The 20,015-nt window shown below is 39.7% G+C and overlaps 1 protein-coding gene across 3 annotated transcripts in view; it reads left to right on the top strand.

The window, feature by feature from the left end:
• LARS1 (leucyl-tRNA synthetase 1) overlaps window positions 1-17,582 on the top strand; it is a 29,246-nt gene extending 11,664 nt beyond the window's left edge. For all 3 annotated transcript variants that reach the window (XM_082006048.1, XM_082006049.1, XM_082006047.1), the window contains 13 exons: window positions 1,714-1,926; window positions 4,024-4,081; window positions 5,009-5,072; window positions 5,661-5,844; window positions 6,075-6,165; window positions 7,027-7,167; window positions 7,686-7,826; window positions 7,921-8,031; window positions 9,166-9,276; window positions 11,427-11,531; window positions 13,097-13,192; window positions 14,182-14,314; window positions 16,859-17,582. In XM_082006048.1, coding sequence (XP_081862174.1) covers window positions 1,714-1,926; window positions 4,024-4,081; window positions 5,009-5,072; window positions 5,661-5,844; window positions 6,075-6,165; window positions 7,027-7,167; window positions 7,686-7,826; window positions 7,921-8,031; window positions 9,166-9,276; window positions 11,427-11,531; window positions 13,097-13,192; window positions 14,182-14,314; window positions 16,859-17,064 — 1,654 coding nt within the window. In that variant the 3' untranslated portion in view covers window positions 17,065-17,582. The remainder of the gene's footprint in view (window positions 1-1,713; window positions 1,927-4,023; window positions 4,082-5,008; window positions 5,073-5,660; window positions 5,845-6,074; window positions 6,166-7,026; window positions 7,168-7,685; window positions 7,827-7,920; window positions 8,032-9,165; window positions 9,277-11,426; window positions 11,532-13,096; window positions 13,193-14,181; window positions 14,315-16,858) is intronic.
• The last annotated feature ends 2,433 nt before the right edge of the window (window positions 17,583-20,015 follow it).

Here is a 20,015-nt window from a genome sequence, read left to right as displayed (position 1 = left end):
TCATCACTCTATTAAAAGTTGGTAACTTCCTTAGAAGCTCAGAACCGTCTTTTACCCACAACTCGTATGTTGAAGGGAAACCTTCAAAGTAAAAGGAAGAAGGCATTTGTACCAAAATACCTCCTAAGACTGCTCTGTGCCCTCTTGGTTGGAGTGGTTGTGAACTTTCAGTAATAGAGATCAGAGGGTTGAGAAAGTACAACTCACCTGGAATTGAAAAAAACGCTGCCAGTCTTGCCTATTGAATCTTATGCTCTAATTCTGCATGTTTTATGAACTCTTTTCTGGAGTAGTTTACACATTGGAACTGGAACTTACCTTATTCAATGCTTGTAACTATTCTGAAAACCATTTCCAAAGTGAAGGTTCTTACAAACAGAAATAGTTCTGAAAGACTTGACAAGGTTTTAAACCTCTCTAATTATAGAGAAGCTACCAACATACTAGTTATGTTTGGAAACAAACTTTGAAGTGAGCATCCCGACTACTGAATTATAGATTTGATGTAATGAAGTATATACAATTAGAGTGTACTCTTACGCGAGTAGATAACATCTTTCTCATAGTGTTAGCAAGCACTTTTTACTAAGACTTGCTCTGTGGGGTAAAGTAAAAGAGGATTTATGGTGCGTCCTGTCAGCCACTGTTTGGTTACAGCAATCTTTGGCACCAAACATAGAAGCTAAGTCACAGCATACAACAGTAATTTAAAGCATAGAACAATAACTACCAGATCTAAACCAGCAAACTGGTGCATGTAAGGCTTTAATTCTAGACTAGTGGTATCAACCGTCATTTGAACTAGCTGTTTGATATGTACTGGAGGTACTTTGGATCCAGAACACTTTTCCTCTCTGCATAATACAGGCCAAAGCACCTTAGTAGATGCTAATAAATAGTAAACTGATTTGAAATGATATAATCTGAAATGTGTGCAGGTAGTATCTGGTGGACTACAGTGAAATTCTAAGAAGGTGGGAATAAAAGTCTCTGTAGAAACAAAAAGGATATTTTTTAAAGTGCAAGCCAGCGGCTGCAGAACTGTGGGTCTAAGTTGCATCTCGTCAGTGTTTTCATTCAAAATTGTGGATCCTACCTCTAGTAACTGGTAAAATGTGTCTTACAGTAAATGTTAATTTTGAATGGATTAATTCCATTCAAAGTGGGAAAAGACCACTAGTTTTCCCATGTAGGAGGCAACCTTGAATGGCACAGCAGTTGTCTTGTACTCCTGCTCTTTTACTTTCATGGAAGACAGAAGGAATGGCTCTATGACCCAGTGCAAGGGAGGGCAGAGAAATTGAGGTGCTAGTAATAGGTTTTCAGTATTCAGTTAAGGTCACAAGTGGTGCTGGAGGTGGGAGAGGGTGGCATTTGGGAAAGAAATTATCAGGTTTCTCAGACATTCAAGATTATGCTTTAATTATTAATTACTTTTTCTTTAAGGGATTCTTCATGCTTTATGGGGAGATATCAAAGGGCATTTTAAGCAGGGCACGGCTTGAGCAGTTCTGCGTTTTGATTTTGTTTCTGATGTGGGACTCACCTGATCTTAGACAAAATACCTGTACACTCTTTGTCCATGTTTGCTCTGCTTATCAAATGGAGTATGTTGTGAGAATGAATCAACAGTTACAAGCTGTCTTATTCAAAATGCTGTGGAGTTAGGAGGAACTTTTACTGCCATCCTAATATGGGACTAATTCTGTGCAGGGCACATCAAATGAGCAAAGAAGTTTGGGATTACATCTTCTTCAAGGCAGCTCCATTTCCTAAAACAGACATTCAAAAAGAAAAGTTGGACAAGCTAAAAGAGGAGTTTGAATTTTGGTATCCAGTGGATCTCAGAGTTTCTGGCAAAGATCTTGTTCCAAATCATCTGTCATACTATCTCTATAATCATGTGGCTATGTGGTCAGATCAAAGGTAAGTTTGGAGGTAATGCAAAACAGGCGTGCAGGAAATAAACCTGGAGAGTTTGTAGTTCTGGTGCATTTGCTAATGGCTTTTTTTGACTATACAACATTCAGAATCGGGTTGAAAATGTATTCTTTCATATTGCAGCTTGCTTGTTACAGTTGTCTATAGTAAGAGTTACTGAAATTGAAGGCTTGTAACCATTATTTCCCTGCTTTTTCTAGAATCCCTTAAAGATTTTAAGATGCAAGTTTCTTACTTACAAATCCTAAAACATCCTTTAAAGCAAAACTGAAATCTAACTGCATAATATGACTTCTGGTTGACTTGCTGAAATCGTGTTTGTTCTAAACACTGGGATTCTAGCATGTAGCATAATTGACTTGTCAGTTTCAATCAGCTCTAGAGCAAACCTAGTGATTTATATGTCCTAACTAAACAGTACCTTGGCTCGGTGCTTCTTTAGAGGATATGTGTAAAAACATACTGAAACATCATTGGTGTATCTTTCGGGTTTTTTCCTCCTTTGGGAGTGGAGAGAATACTAAGTAGCAGCACCTAGAGATAAATCCAAATGCAGCTGATGTTGGAATTGTAGTGTTTGATTCTGTTTTTCATTTGTTTTAGCTATCTGTGGAGGCAAGGAATGCGCAGTTAGGTAACCACATGAGAAACCAAATGTGTAAAAGTGGAGAACAAATTCTAACTTTAGCTTTCATTGGACTGTTTTATAAAAGTCAAACGGCTTCTGCAAATATCTTCTCCTTTGTATTTTCCAATATTGAATCATACTCTTGCACTGGGATTATAAGTAATTTTATTATTAAGTTTTCTTAATTACTTCTTAAGGATCTTTAAAACAATGTATACATATTCCCATGGACTATGCAGTACAGGCTGAGAATCTTCTATCACATGGTGCTTTTAGAATGATATCGTTCTGTGCATTGAGATACTACGTTTGCATTCCCTTGAACCTCTATTTAAGAGTTGTATTAAACTGTAGATAGGAAAAGCTGTTTTCTCATGTATAGTAAAGATGGTCATGGGGAATTTGATATCTGCTTCCTCCATTGGTAGAGATATGTGGGACTTAGCTCTATCAAGTGCTGTTGGGCAATGCCAGTCACTGGCCTTTACATTAAATCACACAGAATCATTGAGGTTGGAAGAGACCTTTAAGATCATCAAGTCCAACCATCAACCCAGTACCACCATGCCCACTAAAATCATTGTTTATCTTTTTTTTAAATCAGTGGGCTAAAAAAGCCCCACAAAGTTGTAACTGCAGAAATTTGCAAAGAACTCGAGGTTTAACAAATAGCAGAGTTCAGTGATATGGAGTGGTCTGGATCAGTCAGGAAAAGGGGCACAAGCAAACTGTATGTTTTAATAAGACAAGTCATCAAGCCACTCGGTCTTGGCCTGAAAACTGATTATATTTAGGTGATGGAACTTTGGAAACAATTCCATTATGAACATAGGTACTAATCAGCTGAATGAATTTGTGGCCGATGTTAGGATCAAAATGACTTATATAGACCTTCAGTGAATAAAGAGAATTTCAATTTGGAGAAATTGGGCTACTTCCCAGTGACACCAGTACAACAAATTTAAGGTAGATTTTTCTAGCAAGAAGTTTTAAGATAGATATTGGATGTTGTAATGAAAAAAATTACCGAGCTAAACAGAAATTAGCACACTTAGTAATTCCTTGATTATTCCAGAAGTTGGACTGGTTTTCCAGATTGTGTGAAACTTCATGTATTTCACAATGGAAGAGACTATTCTGATTACACAAAGCTAGAAATATGAAGTAAAAAAGGTGTAAGAATGGCAATGTAGCTGAATAGTAGGAGGTGGAGTAAATGAAGTATAATTGTAGGTGCAGTGCTCCCTGCTTCTCATTTCAGCAATGATAATCCCTAACCCTTGTACTGTAGTTCTTTCCATCTGCAAAGACACTCCTTCATTTTTTTTTTAAGACATCCCCTAGGTATTTTTTTGAAGATTCCACTTAAAGTATTCATCTCAAACTGGAGCAGTTTGGGTTTTTTTTAAGAGAAAATGTATTTACCAAATGCTTTGTATCTTCTCTTCAAACAGAGAAAAATGGCCAGTAGGTGTGAGAGCAAACGGACATCTCCTTCTCAATTCTGAAAAGGTATAGTGAGGTTTTATGTATGAAATGGCTTTTGTGGTTGTCAAAATAGGCACTTGCCAGCCAGAGTGGAAAAATCCTTCTCAGAATTTAAGAGGAGGAAATAGTGAAAATTCTAGTTTCATTACTGGTGCCCTCCAGTTTTTCATTCATTGGAGATAAATGAAATTGCCTTTCCTCCAATTCTGTCTAACACTTTGCTTAAGTTAGCTCTTGTATAGCTTCACCAGTTTAGTAAAGATTTCAGTGCATTTCTGTTAAGTTTTAGGGTAATATAGAATGTAGAATGACTTTTTTTTTTGGACTAAATTTTGGCTTTGTTAAGCATTGGAATAGGTGCAGTGAGAGGAATAAGTTTGTGCCAATAACTTGTTAATGTATGCAAGTGCTGAAATTGAATTAAATTCCATTTCAGAAGTGCCTGAGCCTAGGAATTAGGCTTTGGAGACTGTCCAATATGAAGCACCCCTCCCAAGCCCCCCTCCACCCCCAGTCCTTCTTGAAAAATCAATGCAGAATGAGCCGAAAACACCAATTTTGAAGTAGTATTTAGGTTTAACTTAGGTGATTTCTGGAATTAAATTTTGGTACCAGTTGTCCCGTTTTTCAAAGCCTGACAAAGTCTGGGGTGGAACGCAAATGATGCAGAAGGCAGCTACCACTTCCCTGCAGCTGTAGTGTGTATGAACCTTAGTAGTAACAACTTGCGCAAGTTTCAAGACAAGCTCAACATTCAGGAATTAAATGAGTGCTTGCGAAGTTTAGTCTGCTTTTACTGTGAGACCTAGTTCAGATTTACCAAATTGCTTTTGCTATGATTCATGAGAAAATACTTTCTCACTGGTTTGCCCAAACCCTTGTTGTGTCTGTCTACTTATCCAACAACAGAGTGGATGTGTGAGAAAATAAAGACTCTTCTATTTCTTTCAGATGTCTAAATCTACAGGCAACTTTCTTACCCTAACTCAAGCTGTTGACAAGTTTTCTGCAGATGGTATGTTCTGACCTGCATCTGGTTTTTCAATTATGCCAAAATGACTAAAATTGTGCTTTGCTCTCAAAGGAGCAGTGGGTTGTTTGTGTAATGAATTGCAATAAATCTCCTGCTTACTACCTGTTCCTGAAGTCTATTTAGAAAATTGGGATGCATGTTAGCACAACACCTGTTTCCGCCAAGAACTGCTCCTGGTGCTGAGACCTCCTAGAGGGTGCCTGTTTCATTCTTCCACATTCACTTAAGAAATCAAAACATAAAACACATGCTGTTGATGCACACTGTGTGTATACATGCATGCCCTTGTTCCTTCTTGCATGCTCTTGTTTTTTGGACAGTGATTGTACTAGGCTCCTGGTTCTTGGTGTTCAGTTTCCTTCCTAAGGAGGGTAGTGTACCTCTCCTGGGGAAAGTGCATCTTTTGAGACATCTCTCTGTAGTTGGCCACGCAGTTTGTAAATTCACATTGCATTTTATTAACTCATAATGAAAAATTAGTTGCAACTCATTTTGAGTCCCATGCCTCCTGCATCTATATCTACCAGCTAATTGCATGCCAGCCATGTTAGCTGATCCAGTTTCTTTCAGGCATGCGTTTAGCCTTGGCTGATGCTGGAGACACTGTTGAAGATGCCAACTTTGTGGAAGCCATGGCAGATGCTGGTATTCTTCGTCTCTACACATGGGTGGAGTGGGTAAAAGAGATGATTGCAAACAGAGACAGCCTAAGAAGTGGTCCTGCCAACACCTTCAATGACAGAGTCTTTGCCAGGTACTGTAAAAAGGCTAATAATACAGTTCAGTCCATTTTTTTTCTTGCAGGGAGCATCTCTGTAGTTATTTTTTCTTCCTACAAATTAATGAATTCCATAAAACAAAACACATTACAGAATAGCTTATGTGGTTGTGCTGCACTGGTAACATTGATAGTATTGTTTTACACAGTGTTGCCGTTATGTGGGGTAAACTATGCAATATTGATGTTTTCACTTCCCTCCCTAGTGAAATGAGTGCAGGCATAATGAAGACCGACCAAAGTTATGACAAGATGATGTTCAAGGAAGCTCTGAAAACTGGCTTCTTTGAATTTCAGGTAGGGGGATATCTTTTCAGGTGTAAGAAACTAACACTTGGGATTTGTTACTTTGTGGATTTCTTTTGATCCTGATGTCTCTGATCCTTAGTTGTACAGCTGAATTGGAATCAGAATTGTGCCAAGAAACAAGAGTACTTTAATGGAATAAATCTGAAATTATAAAGGTCTGCTTGTCTCATTTTTACAAAGGTACAGAGGAAGACAACTGTGATGCTGCAAATAGACCTGATATCTAATATGAGCAAAAAGCTGCTTTAAAAAAAAGACACTATTTAAAAAGAGTGTTTCCTTTCTTTAGCTCCTTTGTAATAAGGAACTCTTTATAAGAAATCCAGATGATACATCAACAAAATTGTTTGGAAGCAGAGCGCTTTTTGATATATTCCATAAACCATGTCTCCGGAGTGTCTGCTGAACCATGCCACTTCATTTAATGAATTACAGAGACTCCTTTATGTGGCTCCTTTATGATATGCAGGAATATGATTAAGTAGGCTGAATTGTATGTGTAATGATAGATCATATTCACTGCCTTTTTCTTAGTACTTATTAGTATCTTTATGCAAGCTATTCAGGATGGTAGTACCTGATACACAGTTGTGGATATTTTTGTCTTTTATGTCTGTGCCAATAAACACTTTTTTAAAAGTACCATATTAATGCAAAAATCAAGTGGCCAACTGACAGATTCACACTCAGGTGCTTCAGGAAAATACAGTTCTTGTAATAATGCATCATTGAGTTCTAAGCTGCTTACATTCTAAAGGCATATTAGAGCAAAGAATTGTGTGTGTTTTCAATTGCCATGGAGAAACACTTAGGAGTGTGTTAATGATGGTTGCATTGTTTCTGTTTCAGGCAGCAAAAGATAAATATCGTGAGCTGGCAATAGAAGGAATGCACAGAGAGTTGGTGTTTCAGTTTATTGAAGTTCAGACTGTGCTGTTGGCTCCTATCTGTCCCCACTTGTGTGAGCACATCTGGTCACTGCTGGGAAAGGTACGAATATTTCAGTTTTGTCTCAGGCTTACGGATGTCTTTCATGTGCAAGTAGAAGAAATGTTTGTCTTGTAATATGAGGAGCGATAATAGCTTATTGTCTATAGGACAGTGAATATGCAGAGTTAGCCTGTTATTGTGATGATATATGCAACTTTAATACAAGACACTTTGGTTGTGTTCTCACAAAGAGGTGATCTAAAATTAACCCAGATAATACAATATTCCTACACTTACGCATGTAACTTAGGTTTTTTTTTTTTTAATTGCCTTGTGTTTGTAGGTGAAGTTATATAGCTATATGGCATATCTAATTGTATGAATAGTCCTTAACACACTTGCAGATAAATGCTTGTTGGCTGTATTCTTAGTCCTTTACAACCTAGTTATATCTGGGTGCTCGCTGAGGTTCAGACTCTCTGAACTCCAGTTTCCAGTCAAGCTATAACGAGTTGAAAAACCATGAGATACTGATGTGTTTTCATCTCGGTGCATGTCACTTCTTCCTTTCTTCAAAGTCTGATTCCATCATGAGAGCTTCATGGCCAATAGCAGGTCCTGTGGATGAGGTATTAATTCGCTCCTCTCAGTACCTCATGGAAGCAGCTCATGACCTCCGACTCCGTCTAAAGAACTACATGGCACCTGTGAAAGGAAAGGTGAAGTGTACTAGGTCATCTTTTTAAGTGTGTGTACTTGATAATTCTATATTGCTTCAGGACTCCTTCCCAATTTTTTTCTTTGTTTCCTTAGAAAAGTACTAAAGAACCTTCCCAGAAGCCTTCTCACTGTACCATCTATGTGGCAAAGAACTACCCACCTTGGCAGCACACCACCTTGTCAGTTCTGCGCGAGCACTATCAGGTGGCCATCCTTTCATGTTTCTTTGGGCTGCTTTCCTGCTTTTTTTGTGGACTCTTTTTTAATATCTGTGAAAAGCTTATAAGCTGTAATTTGTTACCAAATGATGAACTATAAAGCAAGATAGTTTTAATTCTCTTTATGCTTTTACAACTGGCCAATAAATTTTGCTGCTTAATGAAAATATTCCAGGAATGTAATTGATTTGACAGTATGACTGCATTGTTTTTTGGCAATCCGAGTAAAAAGTGGCCCATGTTCTGTTATTTTTTTCATTTGTAAGTGGATAGCTTTTAAAATATTATTCCCAAGTATATTTCTGAGGAAACACTGTTGACTGACAGATTAATGCTGCCTTACTATGCAACTGGGCTTAGAAGCGTTGTTTTGGTCCTTGCAATAGGTCTATACTATTCAGTGATGTTACAAGAAATATGTTGAAATGGAATACATCAGTCATAAGTAGAAGAAATATAAGCTTTTCTGAAAGCAGAAGCATCTGTGCTTCTGACATGGGTAAACTGATGGGAGTGGCTTCTGGCATCTTGATGAACCATCCTTCTCACCTTAAACAAATCAGTATTGTAGCTGATAGATTAGAGAGTCGTGACTTTTCCAACTTGCGGTATTGAGATAAACTGATATTCCTCATGTGAAATTTTTTTGGGGGTATTAAACTTTGGGTATTCTATAGACTTTTTTCTGCATCAGTGTTAATCTGCTGTTTGACCCGATGCACTAAATAGGATTGTTGCAAATACCTAAACTCTGGATGCAAAACCCAAACAGTTCAGGACACTAGTGCTTAAAAATGTGCTTGTGGTAAGGCTTGAATGTAGATTTAAAATGCATTCTGGTGGAAAATACATTAATACACTGTCACCGAAAAGAATAAAGAAAATGCAAAATAATACTGAGTTGCCTGAATGGCAGTAGTTATCTGGGTTTTTTTGGTCAACATTTTAAAATTTTACTTTTGAAACGTTTCAAAGGGATGAGAAAATTATTACATGTGGAATCAATGATGTTGGCAAACATTGCTGGTATTTATGGGAAAGCATGAAGAGTGTATGATATTAAAGAGCAAGTTCTTTTAATGATACTTATACTTCTTAATGCATGTTCATCAATGTTTAGGTCAGTGGGGGCCAACTGCCAGATAATAAAGTAATTGCCAGTGAGCTTAACACCTTGCCAGAGCTGAAGAAGTATATGAAGAAGGTTATGCCTTTTGTTGCAATGATTAAGGTAAGTGTCAGTGGGACAGTTCTTGTATAGAAAAAGCTTTTGTGAATGAAACATGTCAGACAAAGACAACGATAATCTGTAACTTTGTGCACGAGTATTTTTGTTTCCTTTATTTCATTCCTGGCTCTCCTACTAAGTTTTGACTTCAGTCTCTATCCTGACCCTTGCTTATTTGGGATCTTCATGTTTTTGATTGTAAACTTCTTTGGCATCACTGGAAGAAGGATATAATAAAAACGCCTCTACATGAATTGGACCAGGTGAGCTAAGGGTCTAGTTGAGGCTTGGTAGTTTGTGTATTTTGCAGGTTATACAATCTGTGCTTCAAATACAATTGGATTCCTCTACATTTCAAATGGATCATATTTGACTTTTCCAGTGTTTCATGCTGAAATGAGAATAAGGTGTTGCTCTGGAGACATAAAAAATGCTTAACACTTGAGAGTTAAGAACAAGGCTAGAGATAACTGATTTTACTACATTTAAGGAAGGGGAAAAAAGGGACTGTTCTGATCCCTGAATGGAATTATGAATTTTATGTATTTTCTTAGGTTTTTATCACTAATATTCTGATATATCATTACTATTTTCCCAGTCATGCAAGCTTATGAAAATCTTGGCTTGCATTTTTTTAAAGAAACTTTTTGTGCCTGCTTTTGCAGATAAAAATTCATTACAGCAACTACAAAGGTTCAAGAAGCAAAAAATTAGCAAAATTTTAAATAAAAAAGGGGGGGGGCAGAGTAGAATTTAAAACCATTTTGACTTCTACTTACGATCTGTAGAAGTTGAGAGGGATTAGTAATGGAAAAAATCTTAATGAGTGTAAAAATATTACTCGTTCTCATTAAGCTTTAGCCTGATTTTTAAAATGCATGTAGTAATGTCTTCTACTTGTAAGATTTGTTATATTTTATAAATGGATGTGCTCTTTTGCCCTCTCTCTAGGGTTATTCCAAGCCTAGTAGCTCAAAAGCCTTCAGGGGAACACAAAGCGACTATGAAGCTTCCTGTATAGGTGAAGTTTGTAAAGAGATGTAGGGATGTGTTAGATCAACTGATGCAGTTGGAAACGGTCAGACAAGCTTTCAGTCCAAGTGTGTTAGGTCCGAAACATCCCTGCTTTTTAATATTGTTAGTCTGGCAATAGTTAGTGATCCTGGTGCATGCAGGGAATGGGTTGGCATGCTGAGGCTTACCCAGTAATCGATCCTTTCACTTCTAAAGAGCAGTAAGCAATTTCACGTAAAGATGTAGAAACATCTGAGCTCAGACTGCCTGGATCAGTATGTTTTTCTCTGAAACCAATTATTCAGCAATTCCAGTGTACAAGGAGCATTTCTGCTTGTGCTTCCTGTTTGCCAGAGGAGAGCTTAGATGTAGAAGAAACTTTGATTTACAAAGGAAAGCAATTCAGTGTTAACGTAGGGAATCTTTCACATTAAACTGACAAGGAAACCAGGAAACCACATCCATGCAGTGTCTGACAGAGCTTCAAAGAAGACAGCTGGCTCAGCATATGAAAGCAAGAAAGGGACAGATTAAATTCCGAAGAGGAAGTTCTGTTTTAGTAAAAAAAAAAAAAAAAAATTTCTTGTGGTTTTTATATTGCCTTTAATACTTTGTGTCTTGTGACTGTTGCTGTTGGCTTTTTGGACTAATGAAGTTACTTTTATGTTAACATATAAAGTAGTTGTTATTTCCCTGCAGAGAACTTGTTTTACAACTGCTGTGAATGTGTCCAGTTGTTGTATGCTTGTCCTTTATTTTAAACTAGGTCATAACATGAATTTCCTGCTGTGAAATACCACTGAAATGCTGACTTATTTTGTGAATTCTCAACCTGCACATTAAGTAGGGATTATAAATAACTGTGAATGTCAAACACCTTTCAATTCTATATTAAAAATGTGTTCTAATTGCTCTTAACTCCTCCCATCAGTGTCACTAACTCCCTGTAGAAGAAACCCTGTTACAAGAAAATTATTGCTCCTACATTAGCATGTTGTTCCAGCAGAGAGAGCTCATATTTAAAAGCCTGTTCTTTTCATGACTAATGTAGATAGCTTGCCATTTTGAAGCATCATTTTGCTTGCAGGGTTTAGAGGGTTTTAATCCTTTTTTTTTTTGTTTTGTTTCCCCTCTGCCAGGAAAATCTGGAGAAGAATGGTTCACGTGTTCTTGATTTGGAACTGGAATTTGATGAACGTGCAGTGCTTATGGAGAATATTGTCTATTTGACAAATTCCCTGGAGGTTGGTATATACTTGGTGTATTCATTAGTTGGTTTTAATAAGGATAGCTGGAGGACCAGCCATTCCTAAGGCTCTAAGGCTGTTTACATTAACTTCTGGGTGTACATTGCTCGAGCAATTTTTTTACCAACTTTCTGTATTTCAATCTAGTTGTTTAAATTAGTCAAATACAGGTTATAAATCTGCTGAATATAGGCATGAGACAGTGGTAGGTGTGTAGTATACAAACATGTTCCCGCAAAAGAGAAGTGCCTTTTTCTGCACTACTGGTTGCATTTGTGATAGTAAAGTCCAGTGACACGTTTGAAGAGACATTTTTCTCTGAGCCAACCAGTAGCTTACATTTTTTCAGCTGAAGAAATGAGAAGGATATGTTTCAAGGCATTACTAGCAAGAATGATCAGAGTCCTTAGCTTTGTATCCTTGGACTCTTGCAATGGTGAGGTAACTGTAGCAGATTACCCTCCCTCTTCAGGGAGCAGGTTCTGGGCAGGGCTTTTGAAACTATGGTATTAAAACTGTGGTATTGAAACTTTACTATGGTTTTAAAACTATAGTAAAATGGATGCCAGTCTAGTAGCAGTGATGCTGCTTCATATGATAACCAGAATTTAGTTCAATAGGCAATATGTTAATGAAGGGACAGCTCGGGCAGGTTTCTGTCAAAAAACCCCCAACTAAACAAGAAAAACAAAACCCAAAAACAAGCACAAAAGCACCTTTTTCAAGAATTTAAAGATACATATATATTGCAAAACTTAATTTTGTAACCTGTGCAGTATGAAATAAATGTGGTTTTATTGGACTTGTCCCGTATCAGAGCAAAGTCAAGAGCGAGCAACAACTTCTGTTTTAAAATAGTATCTGCAAAACTCACTGAACTGGGGGAGGGAGCAGTTAAACACTGGATCTGTTAAACAGTGGATCTTTCATGCAGGAGAATCTAGAGAAACTTGAACTGGGCTATAAAATCTCCTGAAGTTTAACAGGAACTGCCAAGTTCTGTACCAGGGCAGGATTAGCACACATTTCTGTCTAAGCTGAAACTGGCCGGCCAGCCATCAGCTCTGCTACAAAGGACTTTGGGGTTAGTGTGGGCTTGTCAAGATTAATGTAGACTTACTGCACGTGTGCTGTTGCTGCAAATGAGCCACACTGCGTGTTGACCTACATTAAGAGGAGTTACCTACATAGGACACGATTTGATGAGTCAAGGGAAGTCATCCATCTCCACTCAGCTCTGCTGAGGCTGAATTCAGGGTGTGTGTCAGTGTTGTGCTTCCTGTCATCCTTCCCCACTCTGCACCCCCAGTTTAAAAAGGCTTTGAGGACTTGAAGATGTTGAGCAGAGGACCATGAAGATGGCTGGGGGGAGGTCCCTTCCAAACAGTATGTTGTGATTTTGGGTGTGCTCTTGTTGCCTTATGTCAACGCACATTTACTTTCCGCTTTACTATGCGAACAGCTGTTTTATAGGCCTGGTAGCTCCTGTTGTTCCTCCAAAATTATTAAACTCCTGTTTATTTCTTCCCCCACCCCTTTTTCTTTTTTTTTTTTTTTAACAGCTGGATCACATTGAAGTGAAGTTTGCGTCTGAGGCAGAAGATAAAATAAAAGAAGACTGCTGTCCTGGAAGACCGTTTTCTGTATTCAGAACTGAGGTAAAACCAGAAATTCAGGTATTGGAAGGCTGAAAAGTTAATTTAAAAAAAAACACCCCACAAACCAAACAAAAGCAAATAGGCCATTTAAAAACTTTAATCAGACATGAACATTGGATTGTTTTGCCTTCTATCTAACACCCCTTCAAAACAAGAGACATCTTCTGAAGCAATTATGATTTTTTTTTTTTTTATTCCTCTGTATAGAGCCCTAAATGTGACACTGATTGTACCTTAGCTTTAAGGCTCTTCCAGTCAGCACAATTTAATTTGACCTGAAGACTGTTAAAAACGGGTGACACGAGCATTAGCATATTCTTACATTTGTTTCTTTCAGCCATATGCCTCAACTACTACTCTTTAGATAAGGTAGATTATATTCTAGTTAAAACATAGGCCAAAAATAGAGAATTGAGAAGGTCTTGTGCAAGTATGGCACCACTGTTATTTAGAAATTGTTGTGTTGCTTGGTATACTTGTTTTAAGGTATTATAAATTTCCATGTGAAACTTTGTATTACTTGTTTGCTGAATCCTAAAGTGTGTTTTAATACTTTCTATGTTTATCTGTTAGTTTATAATGGTCTAATAAATAGCATTTAGTTGCATAAAAATAAAACCTTTCAAAAATATTGCTACAGCTGTGTCATGGAGTCTTGGAAGAATTAGTGAGTAATGTGTAAGATTAGTGAAACTGTGCAACAGTGGTATCATGTATGAATATTTCTAGCTCTAATACTTCTCAACAGTAAAAATTTGATTGATTTCCCTAAATACGTCCTAAAAGCTTGTGTATACTGTGGCTTATGTTTTGAAGAGTTGTGGGAGTGCTTGCATTCTGCCAGTGGCAGTCAGTGTTTCTAAATTAAGTTTATCCATCCAGAATATTTGTTGATAGATGATGTTTATTTGCTTTAGTTTCATGTTTCCTCTGACGGTTGGATCACAAATACAGATTCTCCTTTAACGTTTGTGTTAACTTTCTTACAGCCCAGTGTGTCTGTATTTTTGGTAAACCCTCAACCATCAAATGGCCACTTCTCTACGAAAATTGAAATTAGGCAAGGAGACAACAGAGAGACAGTGATCAGACGCTTAATGAAAATGGACAGAGGCATCAAAGGTAAAATAGTAGCACAGACATGGAACTATTACACGCTGATTAGATTAAAGTTTCCCGGAGAGAAGTGGAAACAAAGCTGCTGAAGTTTGTGCTGCTGTCATAGATGCTTTAGAAAGGAGCAAGAAGTTTCGTGTTTTAGTGAACAAAAAAAGAGATAATCTACAAATAGGCAGGCTTTTCTAATGGTTTTTCCTCATTAGCCTTTTGTTCTGCCAGTGGTATACTGAAACCTAGTTTCAGCCGGAGATGAATATGAATTGTATTTCACCTTGTGCTTTGAATTTCCACGAAAAAGAGTTAGTCCCAGAGCTGGTTACAGGTAGCTTCTGCCACTTCTGTTTTGGAGTCCAGGGCTGTAAAAAAATTTACCAAATTAATTTTTCTGTTTAGCTTGAAGTGAATTAATGTAACAGTTGCTACATTTGAACTGGGATAGAAATTATTAGGAGCCATAGTGGGAAAACTATCTGTTCACTTAAAATTGGGATTACTGAAGAATTGCTCAATAGCCTATCAATTACCATTGTTTATGGCAAACTCAAACTAGCAACCTCTGCGGGAACCAGTTTAATACTCCTTTTGAATCCTATGAGCTATTGCTTCCCTCTCTACTCTTGTATTCTTTATGCACTAATACTTTATCTCAGCGGTTAAATGTTGAACTCCGCAGTGGTAAGAGACACAGTAGGTCATGGAAGAATTTCTTTTAGAGCACTCAGTCTATGGGCGTTAGTGGATTCCAGTCTGAAAGCATTAAGAGAAAAGCATTTCATCACCTGTGCACCTGACTTTGCATTTAAGCTCCTGTGATGCTACCTATTCCATCCCCTGGTGTTAGCTGGTTGCCAGTAGTGAAGACCCAAGCGAGAGCAGCCAGGGAGCCACGACTTGCTGCCGTGTCACAGCGTCATCGCTGCTCGCTTAGCAGAAGTTGGTGCCTCGGTGGTGCAGTGATGGCTGTCATAAAGGTCTCTGGGCAGAGCTTGGGCGGTGCTGCTTTTGCTACGGCATATCTACTTAGAGCATGCCGAGTTCTGGAGTGGCTGGTGTACTGTGGTTTAGGAACCTGAATTACATCATGGAAAAAAAAAATCCAACTCTGTGGAGCTCCCTTTTTTTGGCAAAATAATTACTTTGCCTCCTCTTGCTTCTTTGCTTTCTAAATAGTTTTCTGCCTAGTGACTTTATTCAGGGCTTTTATGCTGCCATCTGAGGTGATGTGCTCTGACAAGACAGAAGAGGAGAGATGCTGTTCTCATCTTTGTCACTGTCTCACTGTGTGGCATGTGGCGCTGAGAAAACCTCAGCCTCTCTTGGTTTTTTGCCTTGCTGGAGTTGGAATAAAAGCTGCCTGCTAGGAGTGCTGCAGTGGTCAGTTTAAATGTTTGTGGTATCTTGACAGTCTAAAGGTGGTCTTTGTAAGTAGTAGTATCTCAGAGTGGGTGCTTTTCCTCATTTTTTCTTGGAAATAAGCAATTATTTTTCTAGCCTACTTGTTGATAATTTTAGTATTCCTCACTTCTCCACCTGCTTGGAAAGATATTTTAGGGAAACACAGAACAGCATGATAAGATTTCATGTTAGACGTTGCTGAAACAAGCATTGAGTTTCTGGCCAGTGTAATGAAAGAAAACAGCTTTCTTAAAGGAACAGCAGCTGTGTTTTTGTTGAAGAATGCAGGAATTCAGAATCAAACAGATCTGAAGCACTGTGAGCTGGGTATAAAAGGAAAACGGGACCTCATCCAAAAGCTTGTGACAGCACAGTAATTTTTTCTTTCTGTATCTTTCAAAAGCTTGTGTTTATATTAATGTTTATGTGTAGAACAAAGACAACTACACACTGATGGTGCACACAGAGAGGGATATATGATAAAGTATGTAGCAAAATATAGGGAGGGAGAAATGCACCCTATACATAGTAAGGGTGTATGTGTATCTACTAGCCTTCTGCTAGGTGGATATTTTGAAATAATCGGAAACAAGTGAGATTAAGCAGTGACTCTTTCTCACTCTGTGCCTTTTCCAGAAGGTGTTACTGTTCTGTTGGTGCACAAGGGCTAGAAGGTTGTACGTGGAGGAAGGCTTGGCTGAAAGATCCCAGGCTTCCTAAAGATTTTTCTTGGTCTGCTTAGCAGTCTTTTATTAATGTGCATTTTAATAGTGAATTGTATTTAAAACAACTCTCACCCTCCCCTTTCTCCCAGTGTCTGAAATTTCATTCCTCAGAAAATGATACCATAGCTGTTCAGTTACTCATAGCTGACCCGAAACCAGATAAGGCAACTTTAGTGCTTAGTGTGGTACTGGGAGTTGGTATTTCTGTGTGGTTTACCCCATTTCTGCTGGTAACTCGCTCTGTAACCACTGAACGACATCTTTGTAGCGGGTATAAATCTTAACATGAATGCTTCCTGAGATAATGTATTTCCTTGGAGCAGATATTTTAAAGTACCAAGTATTAAGTGGTGTTTTGATTAATTCAGTTGATGATACAGCTTGTGTGTAGATCCTGTAGCCTAACTAGCCAGTCTCTTTACTGCAGATCTCTCTAAAGTGAAGCTGATGAGGTTTGATGATCCTGTGCTTGGGCCACGCCGTGTTCCAGTCCTTGGCAAAGAAGAAGCGGAGAAAACACCTATTCTGGAGCAAGCCATCTTCCACATTGATCTGGACGAGAAACATGTTTGCATTACTGAGAATGGCCTGACAAAGGACATTGGAGACACAATTGTTTATCTAGTTCATTAAACTGGTGCATACCTGGCTTGGTCCCTGGCAGTGAGAAAGTTCATAGAGTGACTTTGAAAGAACCTGTAATGAACAAAGATGAGAACTTGTTCTATTAAAAAAAAAAAAAAGCCCACCCAAAACAACCTATCTTGCATGCAAGTTCACCCCTGTTCTTTTAAATGTGGATATAATAAAATTATTTTCCTCTGGCCTTTTGGCTTTTCTTGAAAAGAAACAGTTGACCTGAATGCTAACATGGTCAATCTTCCTTTTTAGCTGTGGCCAGTATTTTCAGAAGCAAACTAGACTACCACACTCAGAATTCTAGTCCCTCCTAAATAGGCTAGGATCTGGGCAGAGAAGTTGGTTGCAAATCTCCTGTTAATAGAGGGGAAAAAGTTGCTTGCACACTTCTGTATTTTACTTTTCCATGACCCAGGTGACTGAACACCATTAGGGCACTCTTACATGGACTAGCAGTTCAGAAGTAAATCGATACTGAAGAACTCTTAAGCAAGTGTTCAGTATGAAAGTTCCCGTGCTTCTCAGCTCTTAAAACCAGAGCACCTGTGGCAAACACTGTTGAAGACTGACTTTTCTTATTCTTTTATAAAACTATTAGTAAATCTGTTTTAAGGGGAAAGGTTAGATGTTCTTTTTAGAGATTTTAAATTGATGTTTTTTGGTAAATTCAGGACTATCACAGGCTGTTTTTTTTTCCCTTTTTGTGAGTCACAAATCAAAACAGCTTCAGGATTTCTCTCTGCAAATTCATGAAGGTGGCTGGTGACAAACAGCATACTTTGTTCTGCACCGTTGCTCTTCGGCAGTTTCACAATTCTTGATACTCCATGTGGCTTAACATTTGAACTTCCTCTAATAATATGCTACGGTGTGGGAGGAAAGAGCAGCTCAAGAGCCCAAGACTGCTGTACCGAAAGCACCAAACGCTGCTGCTGGGTGTGACATTTTCTGCCCCTCCTTTTATTACTCCTTTGAAAAGGCAGGTTTTGTTTGTAGTTATACAGACACAATATGAGCTTTCCTTTGCTATTTGCTTCTCCCCAGTCCTGCTAAGCAAATACTCGTGTGGTTCTCCAAAAAGCTTTGCTTGTTGAGGGAAAAAAAGGTGATTCCACAGTCTAAGGTGGTTCCTGGGTGCTGGGGATCAGCAGGTGGAAGGGTTGAGGCTGCTGCAGGGTCCTGGGGGAAAACTTAGCCAGCCTGATCCCGGGAGGGCATTTTAAGTTGCCGGACTACCCCTGGGCAAGGCGAATGTCTGTGGTGGGCAGAGGTGCCTGCTTGCTGGTTCTGGTGAGCTCGTCCCTCGGTGCGCTGGACTGGTGGGCAGCTGGCGGAGCCTTCTCGGCGCAGCCGCTGAGCGAGCAGAGCCCCGGGCGCAGGGGAGCGCTGGCTGCGTCCCTGTGCCACTGCAGCTGGGACTTGGTCCCTTGCTAAAGCTTTACTTCTGTGTGGTCTGGGTGAATTCCCTTCCAAACTGGAAAAAGAAGCCCCAGTGCACACATCCAGTGCCACTTCTTGTACGTGGCTGATTGCATTAGGTGTTTGGAGGCCGTTTTCCCGGTAAGATGGCAAGATGCCTGTGCTAGTGCTGCTCTGGTAGATGCCTTTGAGAACTCCATTTTTCTGTTCAGTATGTGGCCATTTCACACCCAGATACCACCTCTGGATTTCTTGCTTTCCAGTCCAAGGGGTGACAGTGAGAGAGGTCCCCTCGTTCCTCCGGTGCTGGGGCCCCTTTCCCTCCAGCCAGCCAGGCTGCCCCAGCGTCTCCCTGACGGCAGCGGTGGCTGGAAAACAAGTTACTTCAGCGTCGCGATTGCGGTGCCTCCTGAGCATCTGTCGTCGCAGGAACGGGACCACGACCTGAACCCTGCACGCGTGGGAGGAGGAATTGCAGCCACCAGGGTGGAGGCTTTAAATATCCTCGGTGCTGGGAGACCTTCATACCCGGCTCTGTTGTGGGTGAGCGTGCAAGCTCTGACGGCGTGACACAGCCTCGGGTCAGCGCGGGGAGAGGGGCTTAAGAAAGTCTGACCAAGATTCCGAGTGGCGAGGGGTCTGCTCACCAAAGCAGGAGTCCTGCGCGGCTGCCTCCCTTTCGGCAAAGCTGGCTTGAAGGCTGCCAGCAGAGTCTCCTACAGAAGACAAGAAGCAGGATTTGGGGTTTCCAGATAGGCTGAAGCAGATGCGAGGTTGGCTCTGCCGTCTCCGGAGGAGGAGGCTGGCGCTTCGGCTGCGCGGTGGCGGAGGCGGCATGTCGTGGAGCTGCAGCCCTCGTACTGCCCCATCGCTCGTCGGTGGGGGCTCTTCCCGCAAAGAGCACGAAGAGCAGCGAGGATCGGGTGCCGCGAGCCGATCGGAAAGGTTTCCTTCCTTTCCTTGCGCAAAAGCAGCTTTATTAGTCCCAAGAAGTAGGGATTACAGCAATAAAAACATGTTGACAAAGCAGCAGCCAGATAATCTGAGCAGATAAAAATTAGTTCAGGGTTTAAGAAAAATAAATATTGCTTCCTTACTCCTTCATAAGCTATGGGGGTTTTTCCCTTCAGCAGCTGTCCCAAGAGCAAAGACTTTCCCATGGATGTTTGGGAGAGCTGGTTCGTAAGGGAGGGGTGCACGTGCCGTTTATTTTTTTCTGCCGTAAGAGGCAAGTTAAACAGCAGCGGTGTTTCTTACAGCCTCAGTGTTCAAGTGAATCAGTCAAATGTTGTTAATGAGCAAGATAGAGCTAAAAAGCTGGAATTTTTGTCTACAGTGCTTTTCTGGCTTCCAGGAGATGTCACTACTAAACTAGTTCACGCGCACTGTTCCCCAGTAAAAGCTAGTAACAGGATAAAGAGACTTTCTTGGTGTTAGGTTTCCCGTGTTATTAACAGAATTCTGTCCTTACTTAGCAGTCTTCCCGTCATGATTTTGGTTAGAGAAATCTGGAAAGGGAACCATTT

This window comes from Phaethon aethereus (assembly GCF_964289735.1).
Source record: "Phaethon aethereus genome assembly, chromosome: 14".
Taxonomy (NCBI): Eukaryota; Metazoa; Chordata; class Aves; order Phaethontiformes; family Phaethontidae; genus Phaethon; species Phaethon aethereus.
Note: the sequence above shows the minus strand (reverse complement) of the source record. Positions and strands in the feature narration are given on the sequence as shown.